The sequence below is a fragment of the Mauremys reevesii genome, linkage group 21, assembly GCF_016161935.1.
Source record: "Mauremys reevesii isolate NIE-2019 linkage group 21, ASM1616193v1, whole genome shotgun sequence".
NCBI classification, from domain to species: Eukaryota; Metazoa; Chordata; order Testudines; family Geoemydidae; genus Mauremys; species Mauremys reevesii.
Window position 1 is genome coordinate 14,903,423 of NC_052643.1, and position 25,998 is coordinate 14,929,420.

At 45.5% G+C, this 25,998-nt stretch overlaps 1 protein-coding gene across 2 annotated transcripts in view; it reads right to left on the reverse strand.

Annotated features, from left to right (window-relative positions):
- The window catches only part of PLCH2 (phospholipase C eta 2), a 303,870-nt gene that overhangs the window by 55,725 nt on the left and 222,147 nt on the right, over positions 1-25,998 (reverse strand). For both annotated transcript variants that reach the window (XM_039509130.1, XM_039509129.1), the window contains 4 exons: positions 19,460-19,630; positions 13,954-14,047; positions 3,914-4,117; positions 2,156-2,276 (listed from right to left, as the gene is read on the reverse strand). In XM_039509130.1, the coding sequence (XP_039365064.1) occupies positions 2,156-2,276; positions 3,914-4,117; positions 13,954-14,047; positions 19,460-19,630 (590 nt within the window). The remainder of the gene's footprint in view (positions 1-2,155; positions 2,277-3,913; positions 4,118-13,953; positions 14,048-19,459; positions 19,631-25,998) is intronic.

Here is a 25,998-nt window from a genome sequence, read left to right on the forward strand (position 1 = left end):
GAAATGGAAAGTGGGCAAACCAGAGCCAACAGACACTATTTATCTGACGCCGTTCACTTGGATGTTCTTGGGGATGCATGCTTCTGCTAACAGATCAGTGAGCTCTGGAGCAGTTTAAGTCAGTGAGAGCGTTTCTATGGACTTCAACGTGCTTTGGACCATGTCTAGAGTTCTCCCATTTTTTTCCAAACTGGAAAACACAGACAGAAGGTTTAGGATTTGGAAAGATTAATTCCAGACTGCTCCCAAATGGGAACAGCATCAAAGAGATGTGGACCACCTACAGCAGCACATTGTTACTCGGAGAGCAGGACTCAGTCTGAAGCTAAACTCTAGATTAGTGTTAAGTAAAGACCACCGAAAAGAAACACACACACAGGTGGAACTGCTGCCAAAACAAGTTCGTTATCAAGGTCTAACAACCTAGACAGCATCCTGTAAGGGGCACACCTTGGAAGCCCATCAATTTCCAGCTTTATTTTTCATTTTCAGCATCTATTTTTGGGTCCTTCTGGCTGAGGCTGGGAAATCACATTGCACTCCTTAGAACTCGTCAAGGAGGAGTCGTAGAATTTTGAAACCAAGGTGATCGGCACTATATATAAACCAAAGCCAGATGGATTCCTGTTTAGCTTACAGGTGACATGATTCTGGGACAAGTGCAGAATCCAACACGCAAAGGGATTTTTTTTTTTAAAGTGTGATTTCTGAAAGTAACGCAGATGGTGGGATACAAGTGTCTGCTCTGTCACCTAGCCCCTCAAAGCCCTGCATTAGAAGGAGAAATTACATTTTGACCTGGACAAAAAACACACAGGACAAACCCCCAGACTGGTAGCTAATTTGACCTCAGAGCTTTTGCCAAAAGCTTGCATCTTAGTTTGATTTTGCACCAGTCTGTACTGTCCTAGGAGATTTGCACTGGGGAGGAAAAGACCCATAAATCCCAATGCCTTTGCTTTTCTCTGGTAAGCCAACTGTTGGTCCTTACTAACAAATAAATAAAACATGAATAATTAATGGTAACAAGGTCCCAGTCACCCCCCAAAGAGGCATCTTTCCTTAATGGCACTAGGAGTTACCAGCATTTAAAGGCATTTTGGAAGCTAACTTTCTTGCCTTCTGTTCTTTTGTGTCCCAAAACCCTCTTGCAAACAGCTGGGATTTTTCAAGTCACCAGCATGTATAGTAATGTTGCTTTGGCTGAGATGTCAGGAACAGCTTAGCTCTATTAAGGATGGCTGACTGGCTTCAGGGCACACTTAGGGACCTGAACCAATGCTCAATGAAGTCAACGGAGATTTCCAATTGACCTCAGTGAGCTCTGGCTCAGATTATCAGACCCTTAAAATCCCTAGTAGAGCTGGCCAGCACCTGTTTGACAAAACTTCATTTAGACAAAGCCCAAATGTTTTGGAGAGCGGTCTGTTCTGACAGGAAGGTTTTTGGGAGGGAAGGAAGAAAGCCAAAGAGTCTCTCTCATACTTTAGCCTAGTGGTTTGGGCACTGGCCTGGGAGGTTGGAGACCCCAGTTCAACTCTCCCTGCTCACTCTGAATCAGACAGATGCAGGATGCAAAACTCTACTCTGAATCAGGTAGAGTAAGGACTTAAACCGGGTTTCTCACATCCCAGGGCTAACCCCCACATGACAGAGACACACACCAGCACATAAAACTGCCTTCCTGAATCAAAAAGCTTGGGCTTTCATCAGAAAATGGACATTTTGACACTATTCCATTTTGCAGACATGTTAGAAAGGTCTGGCTTCCCTTCCAGCGTGGAATGAAAACAAGATTTGAAACCTCCAGAAACTGCTGCCAAATGGAATCAGCACCCACGGGCCTGCTCTAAAAAGTACTGAGTAAGGGCTAGTATCAGCAGGAACCTCCTCCTCTAATGCTCTCTCCACTGAGGCACATCATGCCCTCCAGTGAAAAGACAAAGATCTGTGGTTGGTGGTATATGGGATACGGCTGAAAACATCCACTGCCTATAAGCTGAACACCATGAACAACGTACTGGGGAGGAAACATGGCACTGCAAACATTGGCGCTTCTGCAGAAGCGTGCTACCTAAACCAGCTGCCTAAACAGGGATCTAGGACCACGCAGCCAGGGGATACCACAGGAGGTAGCAGCAGGCTGGGTACGTACTCATTCTTGATGAAGGCGTATTTGTTGATGGTTTCAATCACGTCTTTGAAGAGTATCTTGGAGGTGAGGGTGTATCCATGGTGGACAATTGGCTCGCCGTCTGGCCCGTCCCAGCAGTCAACTGCAGAGGGGAAACAAAGGTCTCATTTATCTTTAGATCTTAGGATCATAGATTATACTCCAGGGGTGGCCAAACCATGGCTCGCAAGCTGCATGCGTCTCTTTTACAGTTAAAGCGCGGCTCGCGGAGCCCCCCACGCTCTCCCCATTCTCCACTTACAAGACGGGGGTGTGTGTGGGGAGGCCTGGGAGCTCTGCCTTGCAACAGGGTGGTGGGATAGGGCCTTCTGCCCAGTGAGGAGGGGGGTCTCAGGGCTTCAGCACTCCTCCCGGGTCTCAGGGCTTCTGCAGGAGCGGGGCTGAAACCCTGAGCCCCAGCAGGTGCACCCCAGCTCTTGAACCTCTGAAGATTGTCATATGCGGCTCAGCATGTTTGGCCACCCCTGTTATAACACATAATTCAGACAGACAGACAGACTCAAGCCCATTAAAAAGAGAGCCAGAGAATTTCCTGGTACTGGGCGCATCTTGCCGAACAGCATAACCACCCCTTACAGCAGCGTCATCCTGCCAGGAGTGACTTGGGGCCATGCCTCTGCGAAAGGTGCCGAGAACCTGCAACCCAGCCACAGCACCTGCCCCCACGTCTCACAGCTGAGTGCAGGCTTGCCTCCCCCACCACCTCATGCGTGTCTCTCCCTATAGATCGCTGAGCAGTTTCCTCTGCAGGCACTTCCTTGCCATGAAATTCTGTTGTGAACAGATGACCCAGATCCCTTCGGTTGAGAAAGCCCCAAGCAAAAAAGATGTTCTTTTGTGAGTGCGGAGGAATATCTTCCTGGGGAAAGATATTAAAGCATAAAAATCCCATTCGAATTCAGCACTAGAATAGAGAGCAGATTCTCAGCAGAGCTCCTCAGGGTAGCAGTAACGCCAAGATCTAAGCACCTCCGTCCCTCCCGTGAATTCTCCCTATCCTTAGACACACCTACAGGCATATTTCCATGTAATGCTTCATTCCCCTGAAAATGTGTTACCACATCCACAGACCTTGACCTGAGCAGGCTGCCATATTTACTTCCTGGAGACTGACCCTCTATATAGTGGTCAAGACCTTGGAGACAGGAACAACATGGGTACTGCTACCTAGAGGATACTAAGCTAATAGACTCCACGACTGATTCCCCAAGAACAAATAACAGACCCACTGCGGAGTGCAAGGGCTGTCACAACATTTTCATAGCTTGACGCCCTTTTCCATACCCGGGACTCCCTCCAACTGAGCAACGAGGCTGCAAATCCCTGGCTAGTATGTATGTGCACCAATGCCCTGTTCGAGATGGAATCAGAACGGCTCAACCATACATCACAAGCCCTACGCAGTGAATGGAGAACTAGCATAGAATAGCTTTGGGAAAAGAGCCTTCTCCCTTGAAAGATGGATTCATAATTTTTTATGAGTATAAACAACAACACTGACCTCAAGCCTCTTCCTATTGCTGTGTCATGGAAAGTGTACCAGCGAGGAGGCCATAAATACTGCTGTCACAGAAACCCTGTCTTGCCATTGCTTATACATTGTGCTAAACCTTTCCCCCAGCCCGTCTACTTTGTTCTCATGATTCTTATCCTAAAAGACAAGACACACAAACTATGGCGCCTCCTGATTACCTCACAGTTATTCCCTTTGGTCTTTACCTTCCACGCAGCGGCAGCCAGACTGCAGCACCCAGGCGTACATGTCCACCCTAGACTGAGACATCAGCTGATCCCCCATGAGGTAGGTGTTATGGGAAGAGGTGATGAAGTAGTGGCTCAAAGGCTGGGTCATGTCCTGGTTCACCTGGTAGTGTTCTGGATTGAAGATGTCCCCCGACGGGCTCCGTGTGTAATTGGTGAAGCCTGTAGGAAAAAACCGATAGGCCAGCATCAGCGTTTGTTGTTCTGTTTGAGAGCAGAATGTGAATCAGAGATTGCTCGGTATAAATTCTCCCTTGTGAATCAGAGATTGCTCGGTATAAATTCTCCCTTATCTACATTCTTCCTCTTTCCCAACACACACCAGTCTGACACAAACACCTCTGCACCCCATCTGCTGTGACACAGTCTGAACACCAAATTCTCATGACAGCAGTGGTGAGTTTTCCTTTTACAGGATGGAGGGTTTGGACTCTTTCCATGTCTAACGGGCTCATTGAGACTCAAGAAAAAGCAAGCAGAGAAACTGGGAGGCCAAGATCACCTAATTTCATGGTTCAAAATCAGCAATCAGAGAGAAGCCACAGTCATACAGCTGTCAAAGTCCTTTCGAATTATGCAGTCTAAACCTCTGCCACTGACCATTTTGGCAGCCTATCAGCTTCGGCTCCATGCAGACATTTCTACAGCCATCAGGCCAATGACCCCCAAATGGCAACACCAAGTGGTTCCAATCCCCTGACCTGGGGAAAAACCAGCCCCAGTTTAAGAGAACTCCTGGTTATGTTGGTACCCGAGATGATGGGAACTACAGAAGCAAGACCAAGATGCTCTGGTTCTTTTCCTACATGATGCCTTTCAGAAACCCTTACTTTCCTTTGCAAAATGACAGCTCTCTGATAGGAATTACTGAGCATATGGGTCTGTATAAACAATGAGACAAATGCACCCACTTGAAGAGCAATGATGTCTGCATTTATAATGTGTAAATGAAAAGGTTATTCATGCTTTTCTGCTCCCTCTGTGTTTATTCCCAATGTCCACTGTTATTCCCGGAGGTCACCAGAAATGATGCTGTGAAGCTGCTAACCCCAGAGGAAAGGAACTACACTGCAGACAGATTGTTAGGTAGAGCTGCTAGGCCTTCCTTCTCCTATAACCCTACTGAACAGGCTTTTTAAATGCTCCATTTTGAGATCAAGAGCTTAGCAGGATGCAATAAGGGAATGACAATTTATACTGATGAGAAGAACATTCAGAGTTTCAAGAGCAATGATTTTAAGATACATTTGGGAAGGAATATAAACCTCTCTACTTCGGGGCTTGATTCCTATTGGGGGTTAATGGGAAACCTTCTTCAGGGACAGGGGATCCCATAAGTCCCAATACAGGGTTTCTTGCACCTTCTGTGGAGCATGTAGTGTAGGTCACAGTTGGAGTCAGGATACTACACGAGACAGACCCCAATCCTCGGATCCATTTGATCCAGCCTGGCCGTACCTACGAATGTTGTTTTACTCCCCTCAGTGGGATTTGAACAACAGCTCAGAATGGTCTCACTCGCATATCCCTCTGCACTCCCAGAAGGGTAACACGTTGCTCTTGCCGTCTTTCACATACCTAGAAATTGCCAAACTAGACCAGACTCAAGGTCCATCTAGTTCAATATCCTGCTCCAGGTGTGGCCAGTACCAGATGTTTCAGAAGAAGGTGCAAAGAACCCCTGCAGTACCATATATGGGGTAAACTGTCCCATACATTAGGTCTCATCCTGGTCTCTAATAATTAGGGATTGGCTTAAACCCTGAAGCAGGAGGTTAAATATCTCTTCCAAAAATTTTTACAAATTAATTGGAATAACTCTGGCCAAGGGGATTAGAATCAGGATGGAGATCTTTTCTCCAAAAGGTAGCCAGTCCAGGTTAGGTGTTACTAACCTGATTCAGCTCAGGTTAGGTGTTACTATTAGACTAGAATGTAAATTCTTCTGGGCAAATACAGTCTTTTTGTTACATGTTTGCACAGCACCTAGCATCATAGGGCCCTAGCATCTTGGTGCTAGAAAAATATAAGCAATATATCATAACAGCAGCGATAGGATAGATGGCCTATGTGACACAAAGTTAGCTGGGCAACAGAACTTGAAGCCATGTGAAAGTAATCTGATTTTATGTCACAGTATTAATCCAGACCAGGTTCATTAAGGCTTGTGTACTTTGGCCCACAGTTTCGCTCATCATTCATGACAGAGTGTGTCCAGGTTCCATTTGGGAGACTAATCCTAATTCCTACCGATCAACTGGGTTATCTCCATGACTGACTTCTGACAATTAATGTCCTCTACGGATAGTATATGCCACAACTGACTCGTGATCTCCAATACAGTAGCAGCCAGCTCTACGGAGATTTAATTGGACTAGAAAAGCTGACCCAAATGTCAGATTTGGAAGTGAAAGGCTGCAAGACAAATCCGAGTTACAGAACTCCTAAGTATATTGCTATATTAAGAATCTGAAACTTTTCTGGCACAGTCACAAATGCTAGCATTCCATCCAGAGCAGCGGATGCTTTCTCTCTGGCAAACGTACTATAAAGCTACAAACAGTTGATAATTGGTCTTAAATACAGGTCCCAACACAACATACAAGTCCATAAGCCTTCCATCAGCCTGTCCTAATATTCCTTTTACTTTTCAGTTGCGGCTTCTGTATCTCTTCAGCTCTCTGATGCTGCTTGGTCTAGCTCAGGGGTTGGCAACCTTTCAGAAGTGGTGTGCTGAGTCTTCATTTATTCACTCTGATTTATAGTTTCATGTGCCAGTAAAACATTTTAACGTTTTTAGAAGGTCTCTCTCTCTAAGTCTATAATATAGAACTAAACTATTGTTGTATGTAAAGTAAATAAGGTTTTAAAAATGTTTAAGAAGCTTCATTTAAAATTTAAATTAAAATGCAGAGTCCCCTGGACCGGTGGCCAGGACCCCAGCAGTGTGAGTGCCACTGAAAATCAGCTCGCATGCCATAGGTTGCCTACCCCTGGTCTAGCTATATCCTAATGTTCCCAACAGTGCTGCTCTTTGACTTTGTGTCAGTGCTTGGACTGTGACAGATTTGTCAATTTTGTTGCTGTAACCTTCGGAGCAACCAGTCCTTAAACGTGTTTTTGCATTCACCTCGAAAATCTGCAGTTAAAAAAAATAAATAAATAAAAAACCAGACCTCAGCATAGACAGAACTCAAAACTGGCACATGGCTAGAGTCTGATCATTAGTTTTGAAGATGTATTGTGTAGAGTTTGTTTACTGCCTAGAGTTGATGATTCAGGTTCATTTTATTAAACAGATGCTGGCCAAGGGTTGAGCAGATGGAAGCCTCTGGAGACCTTTGCGTATCAGTGAGATGAGTTTGGGGGACTGTAGTCTCAGCCCAGTCCCTTGGGGACATGACAAACCCACACTACTACTTGGCACATTCAGAGCCCCGCCCTCAGCCAGGAATTAGATATTGAGAGAGCAGTGTTGCATGTCAGGAGTAAGGGTCATATGAGATTGTCTGGACCAAACCTTGCCCCCCTAACTTGGCAAATCCAGTGTGGGTTCACTCCACAAAGAGAGGCAGGATTTGAGGACCCGTCTCTCAGGGGCCGCTGGCATCCTGCACGCTACAGAGTGCTCTTCCACAGGTGTTCCCTGCACCAGTGTCTGGAGTATGAAGGTTTCTAGCTGGTTGAGCCATGATTACATAGATGCACTGGCCATTCTCTTACATGCAGAGGGAGAGTAACAGCTGCAGGGGTTACTGTCATCCATGCAGACAGGCTCCGATGCCCGTCCACAGCCAGGGACAACGTGAAAGGATTCCTCTCTTTCCTCCAACTCCCATGAGAGCCTTCCCGAGAAAGTCTCAGCCCCCAACCCATCTGGCATGGCTGTGCATTGGTTCTTGGTCTCCCCTTCAGTAGGAGGGCAGCATGCCTGGCTCCTGCAGACAGACACTTTAATCCCTAACTTTAACGGGCCACCATGTTTCCACATGGGCACACTGACAAGAAAGAGGCCAGCACCACATTACTGTCTGTATCTTTATCAAGCTTGCAGGTCGCAGAAATACCGTGGATTCGGCACCATGCCGCTCGTTAGCAGGACTAGGCACAGAGATGCTACCTGAAGAATTAGCTTCCCAAAGCGATGGAATCTTTGTTGATCATGCAGACTCCTCACCTTGAAGGACACTGCACAATGATCCATGGCATCTTCAGTCCCTTTTCAGAACTGGGGGGAAGAAGGGACCGGAGAAGTAGCTTTGGGACACTGATTTTCTCCCATAGTTGAACTGTTGCCTCACATCCCAATGTGTGCCGGAGAGAGGATTATTAAAAACCATAACTTCCATCCCAAGTGTCCCACAAATACCTTTTGTTCATCTCCACTGAAATGTAGTATGTTCCCCATTTGCAACTGGGTCTTAACAGCTCTCCACAACAATGAGGGCTTTATTCCCTGGGATCTCTGCTTTGTCATGAATCATTCCCCTGACATCTCTCTCATTAGTCCATAAGCAAAGTGGGGACTATATAAAGATGCTGCTACCTCCTAAATGAATTAGCATGCTCCCTTGTTGGGGTCGGTCCTGATTTGAGCAGGGGGTTGGACTAGATGACCTCCTGAGGTCTCTTCCAACCCTGATATTCTAGGATTCTACTGAAACAATCCATCAGTCTGTCACGGAGTTAGAGGACTACCCAGGAAATTAAAACACAAAGAAACAATCATCTGAATCAGCCTCCCAGGACTGGCCTTCAAGTTGCAGGGAAAATTAACTTGGGGATAAATTGCTGCAAAAACATTTCCTTTATGATGGTTCTTGCTGGCTTCAAATTCTGACTGAGTGTTAATTAAATAAGCTTATTAAACTGAACTGTTAAACACAGGCTACAATCAGAACTTTGGTTAAGTGCTGAATAATCCACCCTGCGACAGCTCTGGAAAGCCTCAACCTAGCCCTAGTGCAGTCCCTGCTGGGGTAGGCTCTGAACCAAAGCACGGCTCTTCAACACAGGCTTAACTCGAAGCAGACAAGTGATCCCATGAGCATGCACTAAGTGCTGTGCTGAATCAGGGGTTCCTACACAACTCTGCAAATGGACATCAACCCCAACAGGGCACCTCACATTTCCCCCTTTCATAACGACGTGCAAAGCCCACCAATCCTGCCTCCCTAGAAACAAGGAAGACCAAAAGCAAACACTTGTTTAAAAAAAAATACTTTAAGAGTGCAACACAGTCATTTTAGCTCAGACACCTCCTTACTGGTAAAAACGAAGGCAACGAATGGGGAAAACTGAATTTCCACTAGGGACAAAGCGTAATTTTTCAGATGTTTGTCTCCATGGGGATTTTATTTTTTCCTGCAAGGGAAATCCCTGTATATGCCATCTTAGATGCCAAAAGTTTCACCTTCAAAACAAAGTCTGTAAGACTTGCAAAAATGTAGTAACGCTCCTAGCAGAGACGGTCAGTTTTATTCAGCTGTGTCCTCCCTTTCCATACAATTCTATAGGACGTATCACGAAGGTTCAAGAACTAAGCTAGGTCACGCTACTCTTATGGAAGAGTTCTATGGGAGGGAATGGAAAAGAGTAACACTTTCATAGGCTTTCCAGCCATCCCGTAGACCAGTGGTACCCAAACTTTTCCTGTCACTCCCCTCCCTTACCAGTAATAGAATAAATCCATGTCCCCTTCTGGTCCCGCACAGTTGGCTCAGAGGAGTTTGAGCTGAAGGCAGAGCTGGGGGGAGAACTGGGGATGGGGAGGAACTGGGGCTAGAGGCAGAGCTGGACTGGGGGTGGAGAGGAGCTGCAGCTGAGGGCAGAGCTGGGCAGTGCTCCCTCCCCACCCCCCATGGGGGCTGGCCCAGGGCCCGATGCATCCCCCCAAAACATTCTTCAGTGCCCCCCCCACCAGCGGTGCATACCCCACAGCTTGGGGACCTCTGCTATAGAATGTAACAGAGAATTCTGTTCCTGCAACAGAGAATTCAAATACCACCTACAGAAAAGGTTCTCATTATCTATTAACATTCTATATGTTAAAGTAATTTCTGTGGAACCCAATTGGTTTAATTCCTATTAAACACAACAGGGACTTTTCCATAAGAGTAACCAGGTTAGTACGTGTTGAAAGAAAAACAATTGTTCACTAATTATTATTATATTTAATTGCTCAGTTGTGGATCTGTGCAGATCAACTGACGCCCGAGCTTCATTTATTAAATCATTATATGCTTGGTTTGCATTCATGCCACTTGTTGTTTTTAAAGAAAAATCTATCTTTGCCGGAACTGCAAAAATACCAACGAACTACATATGCTAGTCACACTGCTACTGCTACCTCTCGTGGCGGTGGAGTACAGGAGTCAATGGGAGGGCGCCTGGGGGTCGATTTATCGCATCTAGGACTAGATGCGATAAATCGACCCCCGCTGGATCGATCGCTGCCCGCCAATCTGGCGGGTACTGTAGACATATCCTAAGACACGGCAGCTTTAGGCCAGCTCGCAAGAGAATTGAATCAGAAAACCTCCTCCAGCAAACCATTACCATAGCTTGAGTAAAAGCAGGAGGCTACCCAAATAAGATCAGCTAGAATGAAAAAGCAATAGGATGTATTGCACACTAGCAAAAATAGTACCAGCTGCTCTCGGCAAATTAATCATTCTCGCATTCTGGAAGAGAGATTTGACTGCTGAAGGAGCGGTTCTGTGTATCGCTAATTGGGCACCCTGTGAACTGGCCCTGTTGCTTGTGTCATGCACTTGCTGAAGTTTAAGGCTGAAATTGCCATAATTAGTTAACACTAACTGTGTCCGTCAGCTCTAGAATGAAGAAAAATGAATGCCTCGGGATGCTGTCAGCAGTGTGAAACAAAGACCTCAAGAGCTTGACTCCATTCTCAGGAAAGCCTCCTGGCACACAAGGTGCTTTATTTTGCTCAACAGCAAACAGTGATCCTATTAAAATTATCATCTCAGTCCAGTTCCTACTGGTCAGGTGCCACATGACAAGAAGCCACCACTAGGGAGGACATAAATTAGATCCCTACTTGGCAATCTCAACAGATCACCAGGAGCGAATGGGCCCTCCAAGTCATTGGCAGGGAACTTGCGCTGCATGGCGTGTGGCTGCACTGGTTCTGGGGGCAAACAGAGGACTGCTGTCTCCAGCACTCTTACAATCCAGCCTCTCTAGCTCGCCCTATTCCAGCTAGCCTTTATAGTGGGCAAGAGAGACTAATGGCTAGATAGCACAAAGCCACGCTAAGAACAACTCTGTACTAGATTACATAAGTGAAATAGCAGCATTCTGAAATCTAAGGAGGTTATAAGATTATATAACATTCTATGGTGGAAAAAAAACGTTTAGAGGACACGGGGCTGGCTAGCCATGTCAGAGTGGACAGCCCTGAAGAATGAATTTTTCCCTGAAGAAGATGCCAATTAAAAAAAGGTAGTGGAGTAAGAGGGAGAATGCTTGGGAAACAACAGCCCTACACAGCCCCCCTCAGACGCTGTCTGAGCAAAAGAGAGGGGCTTTGTCCCCCTCCATCCTTTCTTCATCCTAATGAAAAATAACTCCTGGAGCTCACACATTAGTCTCAGGCCTGGCTATTGCCCACCCTCAGCAAAATCTAGTACTCTAACTATTATCTATCTATACGGTTTCTCAAAATCAGGTCACGGGATAAGATATGGGTAAATGAGATGTGTAGACCAGCAGAAAGAATTGCAATAATTGCTATGCCTGCAAACAAGAGCCCTGGATACACACGACTTGTCAGTCTTCTACACATTTCAAAACAGGGTCAGGTGTGTATCCTAGTTATGCAGCCCAGACAAGACATTTACCAGACTTACTCACACTCTCAGCAGTTTTTGACAGACCAAATGCTTGGTCAATACCAGGTAGGATTATCAATTATCAACCAATTATCAATAAAAAGTTGCAGAGAAATAGCGCATGTTTCATCATAAACTCCTTCAGCTATCCAGAGCACTTGTTTTATATTTTCAAATCACAATAATAAAGGGCAATGCTCTGTGCTTCTGTAGCACCAGGATCTCAAAGTGCTTTATAAAAGATTAGCGAAGTGAAGCTGTAATTCTCTGTATGTATAAACATCTTCTTGCTGTGCAGCCGATGAAGTGAGCTGTAGCCCACGAAAGCTTATGCTCAAATAAATTTGTTAGTCGCTAAGGTGCCACAAGGACTCCTGTCCTCTTTGAAGCTTTACAGCCTCCTGGGAAGAATAGAGGGGAGGAGTAATAACTCTGACATTTGCAGGGGGGAAAACCGACACAAGCTAATCTAAACCCAAGGTTACATAGGGCGTCTGGCACAGAGCTAAGAGTAGAACCCAAGTCTGACTCCCTATTTTGTGCCTTAAGCACAAGAGCATCTTCTCTACCCATAAGAAACTGTATCTATAAAAAGAAAGACAAAGAAATCATATGGAGTCTCTCTGCAATAACTTCTTAAATGAGGACCAAGCTACTGGTTCCTGTGTTAGACTTCAATTTCATGGTAGAGTAACAACTGTGCTCCAAAATCTCTCACAGCAGCACAACCAGCCGTGAGTAATGTACTTGTGTGCCTCTTGTCAAGGTGACCCCACAGTCTATGCTTTGCCTGTTATGTGTAAGTCCTGTTGCTCACAAGCGTGACTTCTCCATAAGCAACGCTTATAGAACCTAACAGGCAATACAATGTAGTTAATATCTGTGCAATCTGTTTTTTGAGCACAGCAACAGATTGCATGGGAGCTACTGCTCACACCACTTTTGAGTTTGACGGTAAGAAGGAACAGAAGTTGTGTTAAAACATAATGAGAGCAAAGTCAGATGCTCTCCCTCACCCAGACAACCTGGGTTCAGTGCAGGAATTACTCTGCTATGCAGGAGGTCAGATTAGATGATCACAATGGTCCCTTCTTGTCTAACATCGCTAAGTCTCAGATAAGATCAGGCTAATGTCCAGTCGCAGGGAAGCCAAGCAGATGGACCGGATTCTCCGTTCTCACACTCAAGTGAAGTGGGTGTAAAGCACAACACATCCCGAATGGAGTGTTTTCCCTGCTGTGCTCAGTTTGCTCTAGTGTAGAAGAGGAAACAAGGGACAGGGCAACAGAGATTTCAGTCCCCAGAGCAGGAGAGACCTGAATGCATTATATAGGGACCATCCTTCATCGGAGACAAAGAGGTGACTCCAGGTATTGGAAACTACCCCATGCATTCAAGTAGAACAGACTGTACCAATTCATACTGGGCCGTTCTGCATTAGTCCAACACAGCCACCGAAGTGGATACTATGTTGTTGTTTTTTAAAACATGACTCAAGACCCTTCCCGTACAATCTATTACCAAACAACATTTCCAGGGCCTGACTAGCGCTTCTTGTTTGCTTTTGGAGTTGATGGGACATTTGTGGATAAAGGGGCCACTATACTGAGTCAGGGATTCCGAATCAGCCCTAAAGCAACACGTCCCATCTTGTCACCACTGAAGTCTTGTTCAGTGAGAGCCCATCACCACCAGGCCTGCTGAGTGTGTGCTTCTTCGGGCGCCATTATGTACCACTCCCACATGCTCAGAACACTGGTTTTATTAACACTCTAACATTTGTTGTTCACTGGGGGGGGGGAATTAACACTTTGTCTGGGATTGTCACCGATGCCTAGGGGAGATAAGTGCCAAATCTCATTGCATTTCAATAGGACCTGGGGAGAGACTTTCAAAGGCATATATGACAGACAGGCATCCAACCCCCATTGACTTGCAGTGACAGGAGCCTCATCCCTCTGGGTGTCTAACTCCCTTAGGCTCCTTTGAAAATCCCAGCCCACATCAATAACATTAACAGAAAAGCACAGACAAAGCATCCCCTATGCAAGGTGACACCATACAGTACTCATACCAGTGTCAAATTCGAACTAGCATTTAGCCTCCATTGGGCATTTTCCATAACAGCAGCAAAAAACAACTTACCGTCTATTCCCAGAGCCCCCTGCTTCTTGTTCTCCAAACACGGTTCAAACTGATTGATAATTTCCAGGCAGTACTCCTTGGTCACATTGGTCATCTAGAAAGGACACAAAACATGAAGCAGAGAACATCTCATTAACTAAATAATCAGCCACTGCTCCCCTAGTTCTCTTCTCTGTATATAGTTTGAGAACTGGCTGTATTTTCCACACCAGCACTAGGATTTTTACACTGTTCACTAAAATTCCCACTCCTGCCACTCAGTGTCAGGTCAGATAAGAATCAGGCAGCTTAGTGAAAAGTTAGTCCCATTGGCAGCTGCCTGATCGCACACAATAAAACACAGAGCCCGAGTTCTGCTTTGTAGGTCAATTTTGTTTAGTGTTTTTAAGCCCACAGGGCAACCAAACAGCACATGTTTTGCTATGGCCCAATAGGGTCTTTCGGCTGCAGGATTAATTTGTATTGTCAAAAGGTTTTCACTTTAGAGGCATGCAACAAAACAGAACTCCAGGAGCCAGTGGCGAGAAGGATGAATTATAATAATTGGCCACGTATCAGAAGGACAGGAGATTATTGGAAACGTTTCTAGGGCGTCCGTTACTTTGATCAATGGTAGGATTTCATTCTGATCTTCAAGATGTGTGCACAGAGAAAATTCTGCATGTTCTGAGACATTGGCAATTAAAAGTCAGGCCATTTATGGTTAGCTCCGTTTACGTTAAAAAAGGAATTATACAGCCCTGCACTATGTAAACAGAGCTGGGTGACCAATTATTTACTACACCTGTTGTCAGTAGTGCTACAAATCAGGATCAAGGCTTCACTGTGCGAGGTACTGCGTGCGCACACGTGACCATATGGTGCCTGTCCCAAAGAGCAGCTCAGATGAAAAAGCCAAGCAGAATCTTTCAAAAATACACACGTAAAACCAAAGTAAAGCATAAACAACAGGGACGAGGAGTTAACATCTCATGGAAGATGCTGGGAGCTGGGCGTTTTCCATCTAGCCGCAGAAGAGCTATAGCATGACAGCAGCAGTGCAAGCTTCTCTGGAAGTGCACAAACAGAACTGTATCCTGCCCAGGAGGAACCACTTGCAAGGGGACTTCAGAGTGCACGGACCATTCCGTCCTTGCCCTCTCTACTGTGCCTGACGACAAAGGGACTAATTATGGTGGCAGGTTGGCCAACGTGGACCCATGCCCAAAGGGTCAGCGCTTTTGACACTGCACTGGAGCCTTCTCATGGGGAGGTTCAAAACACAACAGAATCAGGGGCATGAAAAAAGCACTCTCCCTCCACTGGATATCCTGGCTAGGCTGGGCTGGGCTGAGACACAAAAGCTCAGAAGTCTCCCTACCAAAACACAGTTCTTGCAGTATTTACATTTTGGCCATGATCAGCAAAGGCAGGATCTCATAAGAAAGCTGGTTTTCACGAGATTTCGAGTCCCAATCCCACAGCAAGGCTTTTTCCTGCTCCTAGCTCAGCAGGGCTGCTGCATGCTTTTGTTCTGTTTTTACAAGGCTCAAACCTACCCTCGCTCTATACATACTGCATTACAGAGGGCAGCACAGTGTCAGTGATTAGCTGAACTGATTGAGTCCTGTGGCTGAAGTTAATTTTCTTCTCTCAGCATGAGGAGGATCAATAGGCCTAGTGAAAGAGAAACACAGCCTAACTCGTTTAAAGAGACAACAAGCACAAAGGGATGGGTCTTCATTTTATTTAATTTGCAGGTGACTCATGAGACTCTATTAGCGCATGAAAAGCAGAAGCACATGGACAGAGACAGCCTAACCTAGGAGTTCTCATGTTGACTTCACCATTACTGTCCATCATATTTTTTCTTTCCCACCCCATCTACTTCTGCAATTCTGGTGAGAAAAAAAAAAGTCCTGGCTGAGCTACTATTTTGCTGCCTCCTATGCCACCAAGAAATGCCCCAGCCTGGTCCTGACAGAGGATCCTCTAGAGCAGAAGTACAGGAGAGAAGGGATTTTATATCTGGTGGGGTGGGATGGGACTAATGGGCAGTAGAAATGCTCCCTTTCTACTGAGGATGTCAAAGTGGGAAGAGAGAAACAAAACAACTTCACTAAATTCTCAGTCTTAATTAAATCTTTGAAAGATTTCACTGGAATCCCTCTTTCCTTTATGAAAAGAAATACTCTGAACTGCAGGGCTCTCTGGTTGGATTTTACCTTAGTTTCATGGCTCGTCTTCCTTTGGGGCCATACTGACCCAAGAGCATGTTTCCTTCAGCTTCTGGCATCCGCCTTCCCTCTCCCCTTTCATTTAAGCATTGCAATATGGTCTTTTATTACACGTTCCTTTGGTCACATTTGTAGTGGGCTGGTTTCCCTGTCCCCAATGCTAGCAGCACTCTAGCTTACTAACTCTCTCCTCTATTACCAGCCGACTTAAAATAACCACCAGCCTCTTCATTGCAATAAGCTTTAACTTTCCCAGAATAGACCAGCCAACAACCTTGCAGTCCGAAGGTTTTAGACAGCTATGCACTAGAAACCACTCAGAACCCGGTAAGAGGAAGTGGTAAGGTACAGGTACAGAAGCACATTCACACTAAGCAACAGATGAATGGGTCACAAAATCTGGTTAACTGGCACTTCTGGAAAGGTCTGCCAGCTATTTGCAGCAGTCATCGGCACATACTAGCGTTTGCTGGCATAGCTGCCCTACGAGGTGGCACCCTTTGTTCAGTGCCTGTGGCTGCTGAGAGAGAGGTGATATTACCTTTCCGATAACATCTGTATTTTGCCATCATTCAGGGCTTATTTTAAAATGATCAACCCAGTGAAGCCACCAATAACCAAGACGATCACTTCGCTGGCAGTTGGCTGTTCCCACCAAGGTAAGTATAGTTGAGATTTGATGCAGAAGATGGAATAGATCAGTGCATCTGTATACACGTATGTATGTATGTGTGCAGAGAGGAAGCTACTTAGCGTTAGCCATGAGAAAATAAAAGCACGGTACACCTCGATTTGTTTCCTTTGCACAAAAGCCTACAGGAGCTGTCAGGAAAGGGAGCCAGCATCTTTAATCTGCAGCAGCGGTTGATGGATAAGTGACTAATATGCATAAAGAATGCAAACCTTCCTGTTTAGCCCTCGCCTACACGGAGCAAATCATTAATTCCGCTGTACGTAGCAGCTCCTGCAACAGGGTGCACGGGGACTATTTAACTGACAGCCCATCGATAACTATGGCAAGGGCGTCTAGGTCAAATCCAGTATTTGACTAGTAAAGCTTATAAACCCAGGAGTTAACATCTCTGAAGACCGACAAAACGTCTGATTTTATGAACAGCGTTAGGTGCAATGCCTGCCATTTGGTACTGGCCAAGAATAAAACTCTTCTAATAGAGAACCTCCTGTTCTGTTGGACCATAAACTCTTCACCTCTTTCAAATCAGATGAACTGACAGAACAGTCTGTGGTTTGTAACACCCACTAGAGTGGCAAGAGAAGGACCGACGAGTTAGTACTTTCCTCTCCAAGGGGTTGTCCAAGCCAGCAGTGAATCCACTCAATAACCCAGGGAAACACGGCCACCCTCCAGTGGGCAAATTACGTCATTACTCTACCCCCAAGGCCATGCAGCGAGACAGAGGTAAAAACATCACCACTGGACCAGGCTGACTCATACTGGGAAGGTGTTAACTGGACAGGTGTTAACAGTTGAATGGTCCCTTGAAATGTGTATTAACTACTTACACTAAACAATCTGTTCCATCTTGTATTTAGCTGTGATACTCAGGGCATCTTTCCCAGACCTGAAGAAGAGCTCTGTGGAGCCTGAAAGCTTGTCTCTCTCACCAACAGATGTTGGCCCAATAAAAGATATTATCTCATCTCCCCACCCCACCTGCATCTCTCACACTGGAAAGAGTCAAATGTCTCCATCTAGCCAGATGTCTACAGAATTTTTTGAAAGGAAAAGTAAGCGGAAGGAGGGAAGCTATAGCAGAATGATCTGCATGAGGGAGCTAGGGTGGGAATAAAGAGATTCCAGGAAACGTTCACACCAGGCTGAAGTGGTATCAGCAGTCATGTTAACATTTCAGTGGCTTTTGTCTAAGCCATCCAATTGTCTGAGTGCCCCACATTGGAGTGGCCAGACATAGGTAGCTACTCAACTTTCCAATTGCATCTCAGAAATTCTCTCTACTTTAAACAAATAAAAAATTCATCCCACCCATAGAATTAAAACATGGCAGATTTAGAACCCAGGGGGCTGGTCAGAAACCTCACAGTAATGCTTAGTTATAAAGCTAGCTAGCCATTTATTTTTTCAGTAATAAATGTCTAGTAGAGTAAAAGCTATTGTGAACCAAGCTCGTGAGGCAGTGCCCATTAAAGTAGCTAGTAGGTGTGATACTGCAAAACACATTCCTACAGTGACAATTGCTCGTTCAACAATATTACAGTCCTCAGCATGAAACTAAATCTTTATTCAAATAGTCACTGAAAATGGGAAAGGTGAATTCAGTGGTCTGAAGTGGACAGTGATGCATTTTTCTAGGCCATATGGAGTTTGGCCTGATCAGAAGGCTCTGGCTTTGGGAGACTAATAACTGCATCAGAAGGCGGTACCTTGTGATGCATTTTCAGACATATGAATGGCATGTTTGTATAGTACCTGCCCATCTCCTGCCTGCTTCTGGCCAGTTCTATTTGTCCTTCTCTTTTACAAGCACTAAATTAACATAAAACAGTATTAGGAAGGGGCCTTGAACCAAACATATGGCAAGCATTAAATCTTGCTTGGATTATTCCCTCTGCCACCAAGAGTCATGCCCACGCTCTGCTGTGCACAATTAAAGCACTCGGTTATTACTGCTTTAAAAATATTAAATTAAAAAATAGAAGCTCCACTTAGCACTCAACCCACAAGCTGTCCAGTGCATAGAGTGCATTGCTATATACAATGACATCCAATTTTGAGATTAGGTGGGGTGTGCAAATTATGATAATTAAGAAATCAACATACCAGGCGAGATCCACAAGAGTAAAACACAATCCATCTTCCATGCTAAATTAGATGGTTAGCCCATCTTTGCTCTCCCAGTTTATGGAGAGTATTAATTTCTCCAATGTTCCCTAAATGAGTAGGCCGATTATTCAAACCTGTCAAGGGTGCTGTATGTAAAGAGAAAGAGAGGCAGCACTAGCTTATCAGAGTCCTCTTCCCATTTTAAGACATCAAACCAAGAACCCAGCTGGGAAAAATAATACTAAGCGGCAACAGGCTTTAAGTTTCTGTGCACAGGTTTGGAAACGCTCCAAGACCTTTGCAGGTAACCTTGTTGACATTTTATGTGACAAGGTTTGATAGGATTTCAATCCACCTTGGGAAGAAGCCATGAGCGAAACATTAAAAGGTCACCTTTAAATGGAAGGTTGGAACATTGTAGCTTTCTAAGGGAGAGAAACCAGCGTTCTGCATCCAAGCTGCAATTCTCTCCCCGGTGCCCACCTACCTTTTGCTCAATCTCAAGGAAGCGCTTCAGGTCATCTGCATCCAGATAGTCCTTGTGGTTGCTGTAGGTGAGCATGAGGAGGTACAGATCGCGCCGCGTCGACATCATCTTGTAGAAGGCGCAGAACTCATCGAAGCCCAGCGTGCCCTGGTTATCGTCCGTATCAGCCTCCTGCGATACGCAACAGCAAGGTGGCATTAAGGTGCCCCGGCTCCCAGAAAGATAATTAGAATGGAGAGAATTGAAACCAAAACTAAAACCAAAACACACAACCCCTTGCGTTTTACAAAAACGTCGTTTTTAACCTGAACACAGTCTCACCTAGCAACGCACTGCTCAGGAAGATTTGGTTCACCAGGCTGAAACTGGCATCATGAACGGCTTGCAACCCCCCCCCCACACACACACCCCTTTTAGCCTTCCCAAACATCTGCATTTTAATGCAAGTTTCCAGAGCTCGCTTTCCCAGAGGCAGCAGTGTCCACTAGGTCCTCCACATCAGGAGGGTTCTCCCATTTAGGGCAATGAGGCAGGGCAATATGTAATTGAGGACTGGGGAGAGGACATGCAGGTGTCCAGGAGAAAGGGGCCACTTGTGGTGTCTTGGGAAGGTCACTAGAAACAACACCATCCCAACGAGAAGCCCATGGCTCAGGAGCACACCTGTGAATTCCTTGGGCAGAGATACATACACGCATGTTAATTTAATAGGGTCCTACGGAGGAAATAAAGCAGCAGCAAAATACACTGCCCTCAGGCACCCAGCCTAATAAGTGTATGCATCTCAGCGGTTCTCCACTCTTTGACCAACTGCACCAGCCTACCAGGCACAAAACCCTCCCCTCGATCACAGCTGAAAGGGAACTGCTCCAGACCAGTCTCGTGCGGGTCAGGGCACCAGTAGGGCCCAGCACAGAAGCTTATCACTGAGGCAAGGGTAATCCTTAGAGCACCACCAATTGTGTGCGTGTCCGTGACTGGAGGCCACTGAGATACACACCGTATTACAGCAGTGCCTGCCTAGAGGTCGCAACAGAGTTCCCGCACCCGTTACGCTAGATGCTGTACAAACACACCACAGAAAATGACCCAATTCTCCCCAATTATCCTCTGATGCAGTGGTTCTCCACCTATTTACCTATGTGGGCCACACACAATACTACCTGTATAGCCCTGAGGATGTCACATGGGCAGCAGCTGTGTGCTGATTGGGCCGCAGGCGGGCTGCGGGTTGAGAACCACTGCTCTGAGGTTTCAAAGGGGACAAGCACTTTTTCCCCTTTGTGACCCATCAACAACAGGATTCTTCACAGGGTTTTAAACCTGGATGAATGCAAATATAGTCCCCTGTCAGCAAACGCCATTATATCAGAGCCTGTTGGAATTCAGCTTTGACAATACCAAAAAAAAACCCACATCAATTTGGATTAGCAATTTCACATTGTATCTTAACTGCATCACTGGTTTATTAAGAGTTGTTTTACACCTATAACTGCTTTGAGCACAAATATCTGATTCCATTTTCACTCTGCCATCACGTAGGCCTCACACTCCATTAGATTTCAGTGGCGCTAATGACACAGAACTCCTGTGCGATAATGCTGTCTGATGTCCTCTGGAATATAGATCAGCTCCCATTTCTGTTACAAGTCTCAAGCAGTATTGTCACTCTCGGTCCTGTCCTTCCCTTCAGTTCTCTTGCTCTCTATTAAAGGGAGCCCCAGCTTTCTGGATGAATGTATCCTAAAACTAGAGGAGAGTATGATAGGAGAAGTGTGGAGAATTACAGACGGACAAGAGGTTTGGCATATGGATTACCGTTAACGATGCACCGCTAGCACGCCTTTCATCCAGCAGTCTCAAAAGCCCTTTACAGGCATTAAGCCTCACAAGAACGTGTTAAGTAAATACATTACAGCCAGCGATTCTACAGATGGGTGAAGTGAGCCCCAGGGATGCCTATGGAGTCAGTGGAACAACCATGATCAGAACCAAACAAAACCCAGCTCCGTGCCCTAGGCAAGAGTCTCAATGATTTTCCTATTGATTTTGGAGAAGTGGGAAGGAGGGGCAATTTGCATGAGATCTGATTTTTAAAGGGTAACTTTTTTTTGGTAGACAAAACATGCAATCGCAAAAATTGCACCTGCGAAGTCCAGCCATGCAGGGCCTATGCACCTGATTGTGACTGCAGCTAGGTACCTGCCCTTAAAGTTCTCAGATTTCTACCCGCAACAAGCTGCAAGCCTAAAGAAAGCATAGGCAGAAATTCTGCAGGTGTGTATTGTACCACTATTCCCCTTTACCCCACTGACCCACCCACAAAAGTGGCCCGTGTAAATATAGCTGTTAATTTGCATGTCAGCTTATGGGAGCTAGCTGTGAAAAGACCCCTCACACTCACAAACCGAATAAAGGAGAGCTCCACTGCCATAAAGTGTCTCATAAAAAAGAACAGCTGATGTGAGGCATAAGGTTTTGAGCTTAATGAAAAGGACTAATCAAATCTCCCAGAGCTGCTGGGCTGAGCAATACCAATGGCACAGCTTCAAAAAGATTATTCAGAACAAATGGTCCACCCTTCCCCCAGGTAATCCCTCCCTAAAAATTAATTCTGAACAGTCTATGATGGGCAGATGGAGGGAAAAATACTTCGTACAATGCAGGCATATGAAATATGCAAAACGAGCTCTGTTTAATGAGCAAGGCAGATAAGGCAGAGTAAAGTCAATACAATGGCATAAGACAACTTTGGGGTATAATGACAAAAAGCCATTCATCCAGAACAGACAGCAGCAGATCTCCGGAACAGCGAGAGTAATCCTAATGCAGCTCAGTGCTGCAGTCTAGAGTCCACCACATCAACACTGAAGTTTCAATTAAAGTTGAGCAGCCGTTATGAAGAGGAGACGAGGAAGGAAGAAAAAAAAACCCCAGTAAATCATAAGGATTAAAAAGAGCCCCTTGAAGGCCTTAGGGCTCAGTTGCTTTGTCTGAAGACACATTATCTGATTGTATCTGGGTGATGCCTAGGAATGGGCTCCCAAGTCTCCAGTAAGGCATACATACCGATGATGCCAGGGAAAAGATAAGACAGCTGCTGAATAGGTTTGTAGTACTGCTGATCTGAGTCAGCCGGTGCATATCTCTGCTGCAGTGACTGTAAAAATCAGGACCACTATCAGCCATAGACGAACTCTGAGAAACGTAGGAAGGCAAAACACTTAGACATCAGCCTGAACCAAAAAATCCACAGACCAGAACCCATCAAAAGCTTAAGAATGTTCAAAATCCAAACCCAGAACTGAATTTTGTTTGTTGAGCATGGCCCCCCGAAAAACACTCTTATGGAAGATCTCAGTCCAATGAACATCTCCCACCAAAGGCACAGCGGTCGGGTCAGACCTCACCAAGCATTCAAATGGAGAAGGGTCCTCGTAGATGGTTTAGGAAACAGCTAGTCCAGCATCATCAAACTCGATCAGGCAGACAAGTCTAGGAATGCTGAGCTGCTTCGGGTATGCCTACACTGCAATCAGGCGGCGCGACTGCAGCACGCGTAGGTTAACGCCACCTACCTGAACTAACAATAACAGTACAACTACTGCTTAAGTATGTAGCCATGATGCAGGGAGCCACCTATGCTGTTGTGGCTTCATTGCTATTGTTACTTGAGCTAGATCCGGGTATGTCTACATACCTCCTCCCTGTGTGTGGTCACACCCTTAGGTTACAACAACTCCAGACACCTCCATTAGAGACTACGAGGAAATGCAGCTGGCAGTTTGGCAGATGGCAGGCAGAACACCGCACTATCCAGCCGGATGCCACATGTGCTGATCTTTTAGGAGAGCTCTGAATCAGCACTTCCCATCCTTATTCTCATTTGGTCCCATTCTTATGAACGTGCCTGTCAGCGAGGATGGAGAATTAACCCCATCTTGACAAAATGGGAAATGTGTCTTGTTGCAGAGGCATGAGAGAGAGAAAGTTGAGAATCAAAATTGCTCAGTAATTATCTTGCTAGGGTGGTGCTAACCGACTCCTTTCCTGAAGGGAGCTCTCTGTAGCTGGGAAGCTTGTCTCTCTCACCAACAGAAGTTGGTCCAATAAAAGATATTACCTCCTGCACCTGGTCTCTCTCATATCCTGGGACTGACACAGCTACAACAACATTGCATACATTCTTTCCCAGTGTCAGACACCTGTGCTCATTTACTATACAGAGCTCAGCCATCCCTTTCAGACATTGTCCTTTGGAATTAAACTGCTGCATTATTAAGCCAGGATGTGTGTCTCTCGCATAGTCTCAGGACTGAAGATCCCACAGACCTGTTTTAACGTTGAGCTCCTCCCACATCCCCCACTTTGTTTTCCAGCAATTGAGTTGTCAGCCAGTTGCTCTGCACATTTTGCTGCAGACAAGCCTAAGCACATTACAGATCAGAGACCGAAAGTTTCAGGCTTCTTGTACAGTCCAGATAATACTTCTTCGCTGCATGCCCTTGGCCTGGTGCCAGGAAGGCTGCAGTTTTATCAGTTAGTTGGGAAAAGTCTCAGGGAACATAACACACCAAGACCATGGACAACAGCACTGAACTAACAGCACAAATTCCATTTAGAAGTCCCAGGGTTAAGTACCCATGCACAGCTAGCTCTCCAAGAACACAGCAAAACTGAAAATCCTTGATTTACCCAGAGAGAGACTCTCAATATGTTATCAGCGATACATTACCAGCTTCCTAGTCTATTCTCAGTCCCCAAGGAATCCACCCCCATTTCTAACTCTTGCTTGCCCTGGATTTTAGATTTCTATTTAGCAGCCTGACACTTTACCAACTCTTGAATTGTAGCAACTACAATACTGAAGCCAAATTTTGTATAGGCTCTGAAACGGTTAATAGAATTAGGCGCCAATGTAAAACAGGTCAATCAATGCAGAGACACTGAACTTAAAGGAGCCCAGTGAAACTTATCTGAATGTACTTGTGAGCAAAACCTTGCTAATAATAAAATTGCACTCTTCCCTCCTCCACCATGAATGAATGGAGGGGAGGTGCAGCAAACATACAACACTCATCTCCTTAAAAAATAAAGTTCCGGGTAGAATTAAAACACACCACTTTAATAAAAGCAGGCATTCATCTGAGTCAGTGGAAGGATATGAATTAGAAAAACTGAACCCAAGGGGACTGCCTTCAAACCCCATGTATGATGTACAATGTTAGTTTTACCAACATTCTGTTTAGCTCGTTCGTTAGCCAAGACAGAGATTTCTGCTTTGATTAGGCAATTCAAGGCTGCTTAATATCAGGAATTTTATATCACAGAACACCAATTACATCCATAATTCAGACCAGACTGCTCTCATTTATACACTTTCATATGGAAAAGGCACATCCATTTTTTTCTCCCTTAACAGGATTTCTAAAGTGCCTGGCATATATAATTATTGCCATTCATCTGAAACTATTAAGACAAGAGTCTAGCATGCTACGAATAGAAACCCGTACTCTAGTCACAGAGGTTTTACCAGTCTCTACCCTTTGGCTCCCATCAATCTGAATGACTTACCCTAGAAAGCAACTCCCTTTAATCCACTAATTTTAATGAGTTTCTGAAATTTCGTTTTCCACAGTGGTGCATTTGTGAGCGTGGTATTTGCTGGCATCGCAAAGAAGTTTTATTAAAACATTATTAAAATGTTCTGCCAGGTACAAAGACACCATCTCTCCTCCCCCCCCCCCCCAAAAAAACCCCTCATTACAATCCAGCACAATTGATGAAAGGACGGGATTCTCAGTGGAGCAGAAGTGGATGGTGCACAGGGTCTAATAACACAGGTATCAGCAGATTATAGTGCTGCCAGGCGTAGTGCATATTAATAGATGTATGAGTATTATCTTCCCACCGCCAAGGGAGTGAAGAGCCTTTGTTCTCCAACAAGCTTTTGACAAGGGCCTCTTGTGTGCACGGACACGTACATGTTTCTACAAAGCTTTTTAGCCTGGCATCTGCCCCCCAATGGAAGTAAATGCACTGAAGTGTATGGGACCATTGGGCTAAAGCTGGGGTAACCAGATGCATGTGCGCACCCGTGTGCTCAAGTGGACTCAGCACACTTGCTTTAAGCTAAATGTAAAGATGCTCACGAGGAATTCAGGCCCCATCTGGTTAGAGGCACTCAGGTGCTGAATGTGGCTCAGCAGACTGCACTGGGGAGAAGCTTCTTCTTTGCCTTCTACAACACTGCATCAGGCAGTAACACCACCACCGAACTCTCATCTAGTGCTTCTCATCAGGCCAGCTCAGAGTGCTGTATAAGGGAGGCCAGTATCATCACCCCCCTTTTGCAGGTGGGCAAACTGAGGCATAAGGGGAAATGACTTGCCCAAGGTCACCCAGCAGGCCAGTGACAGGGCCAGCAATAGAACCCAGATCCCCTGTGCCCCAGTCCAGTGGTCGGTCCACTAAGCAGCAATGTCTCCTGAATTGCAGGGGGAGCATGGTGCCTGTAACATCCATTCAAGGGGAGCAGA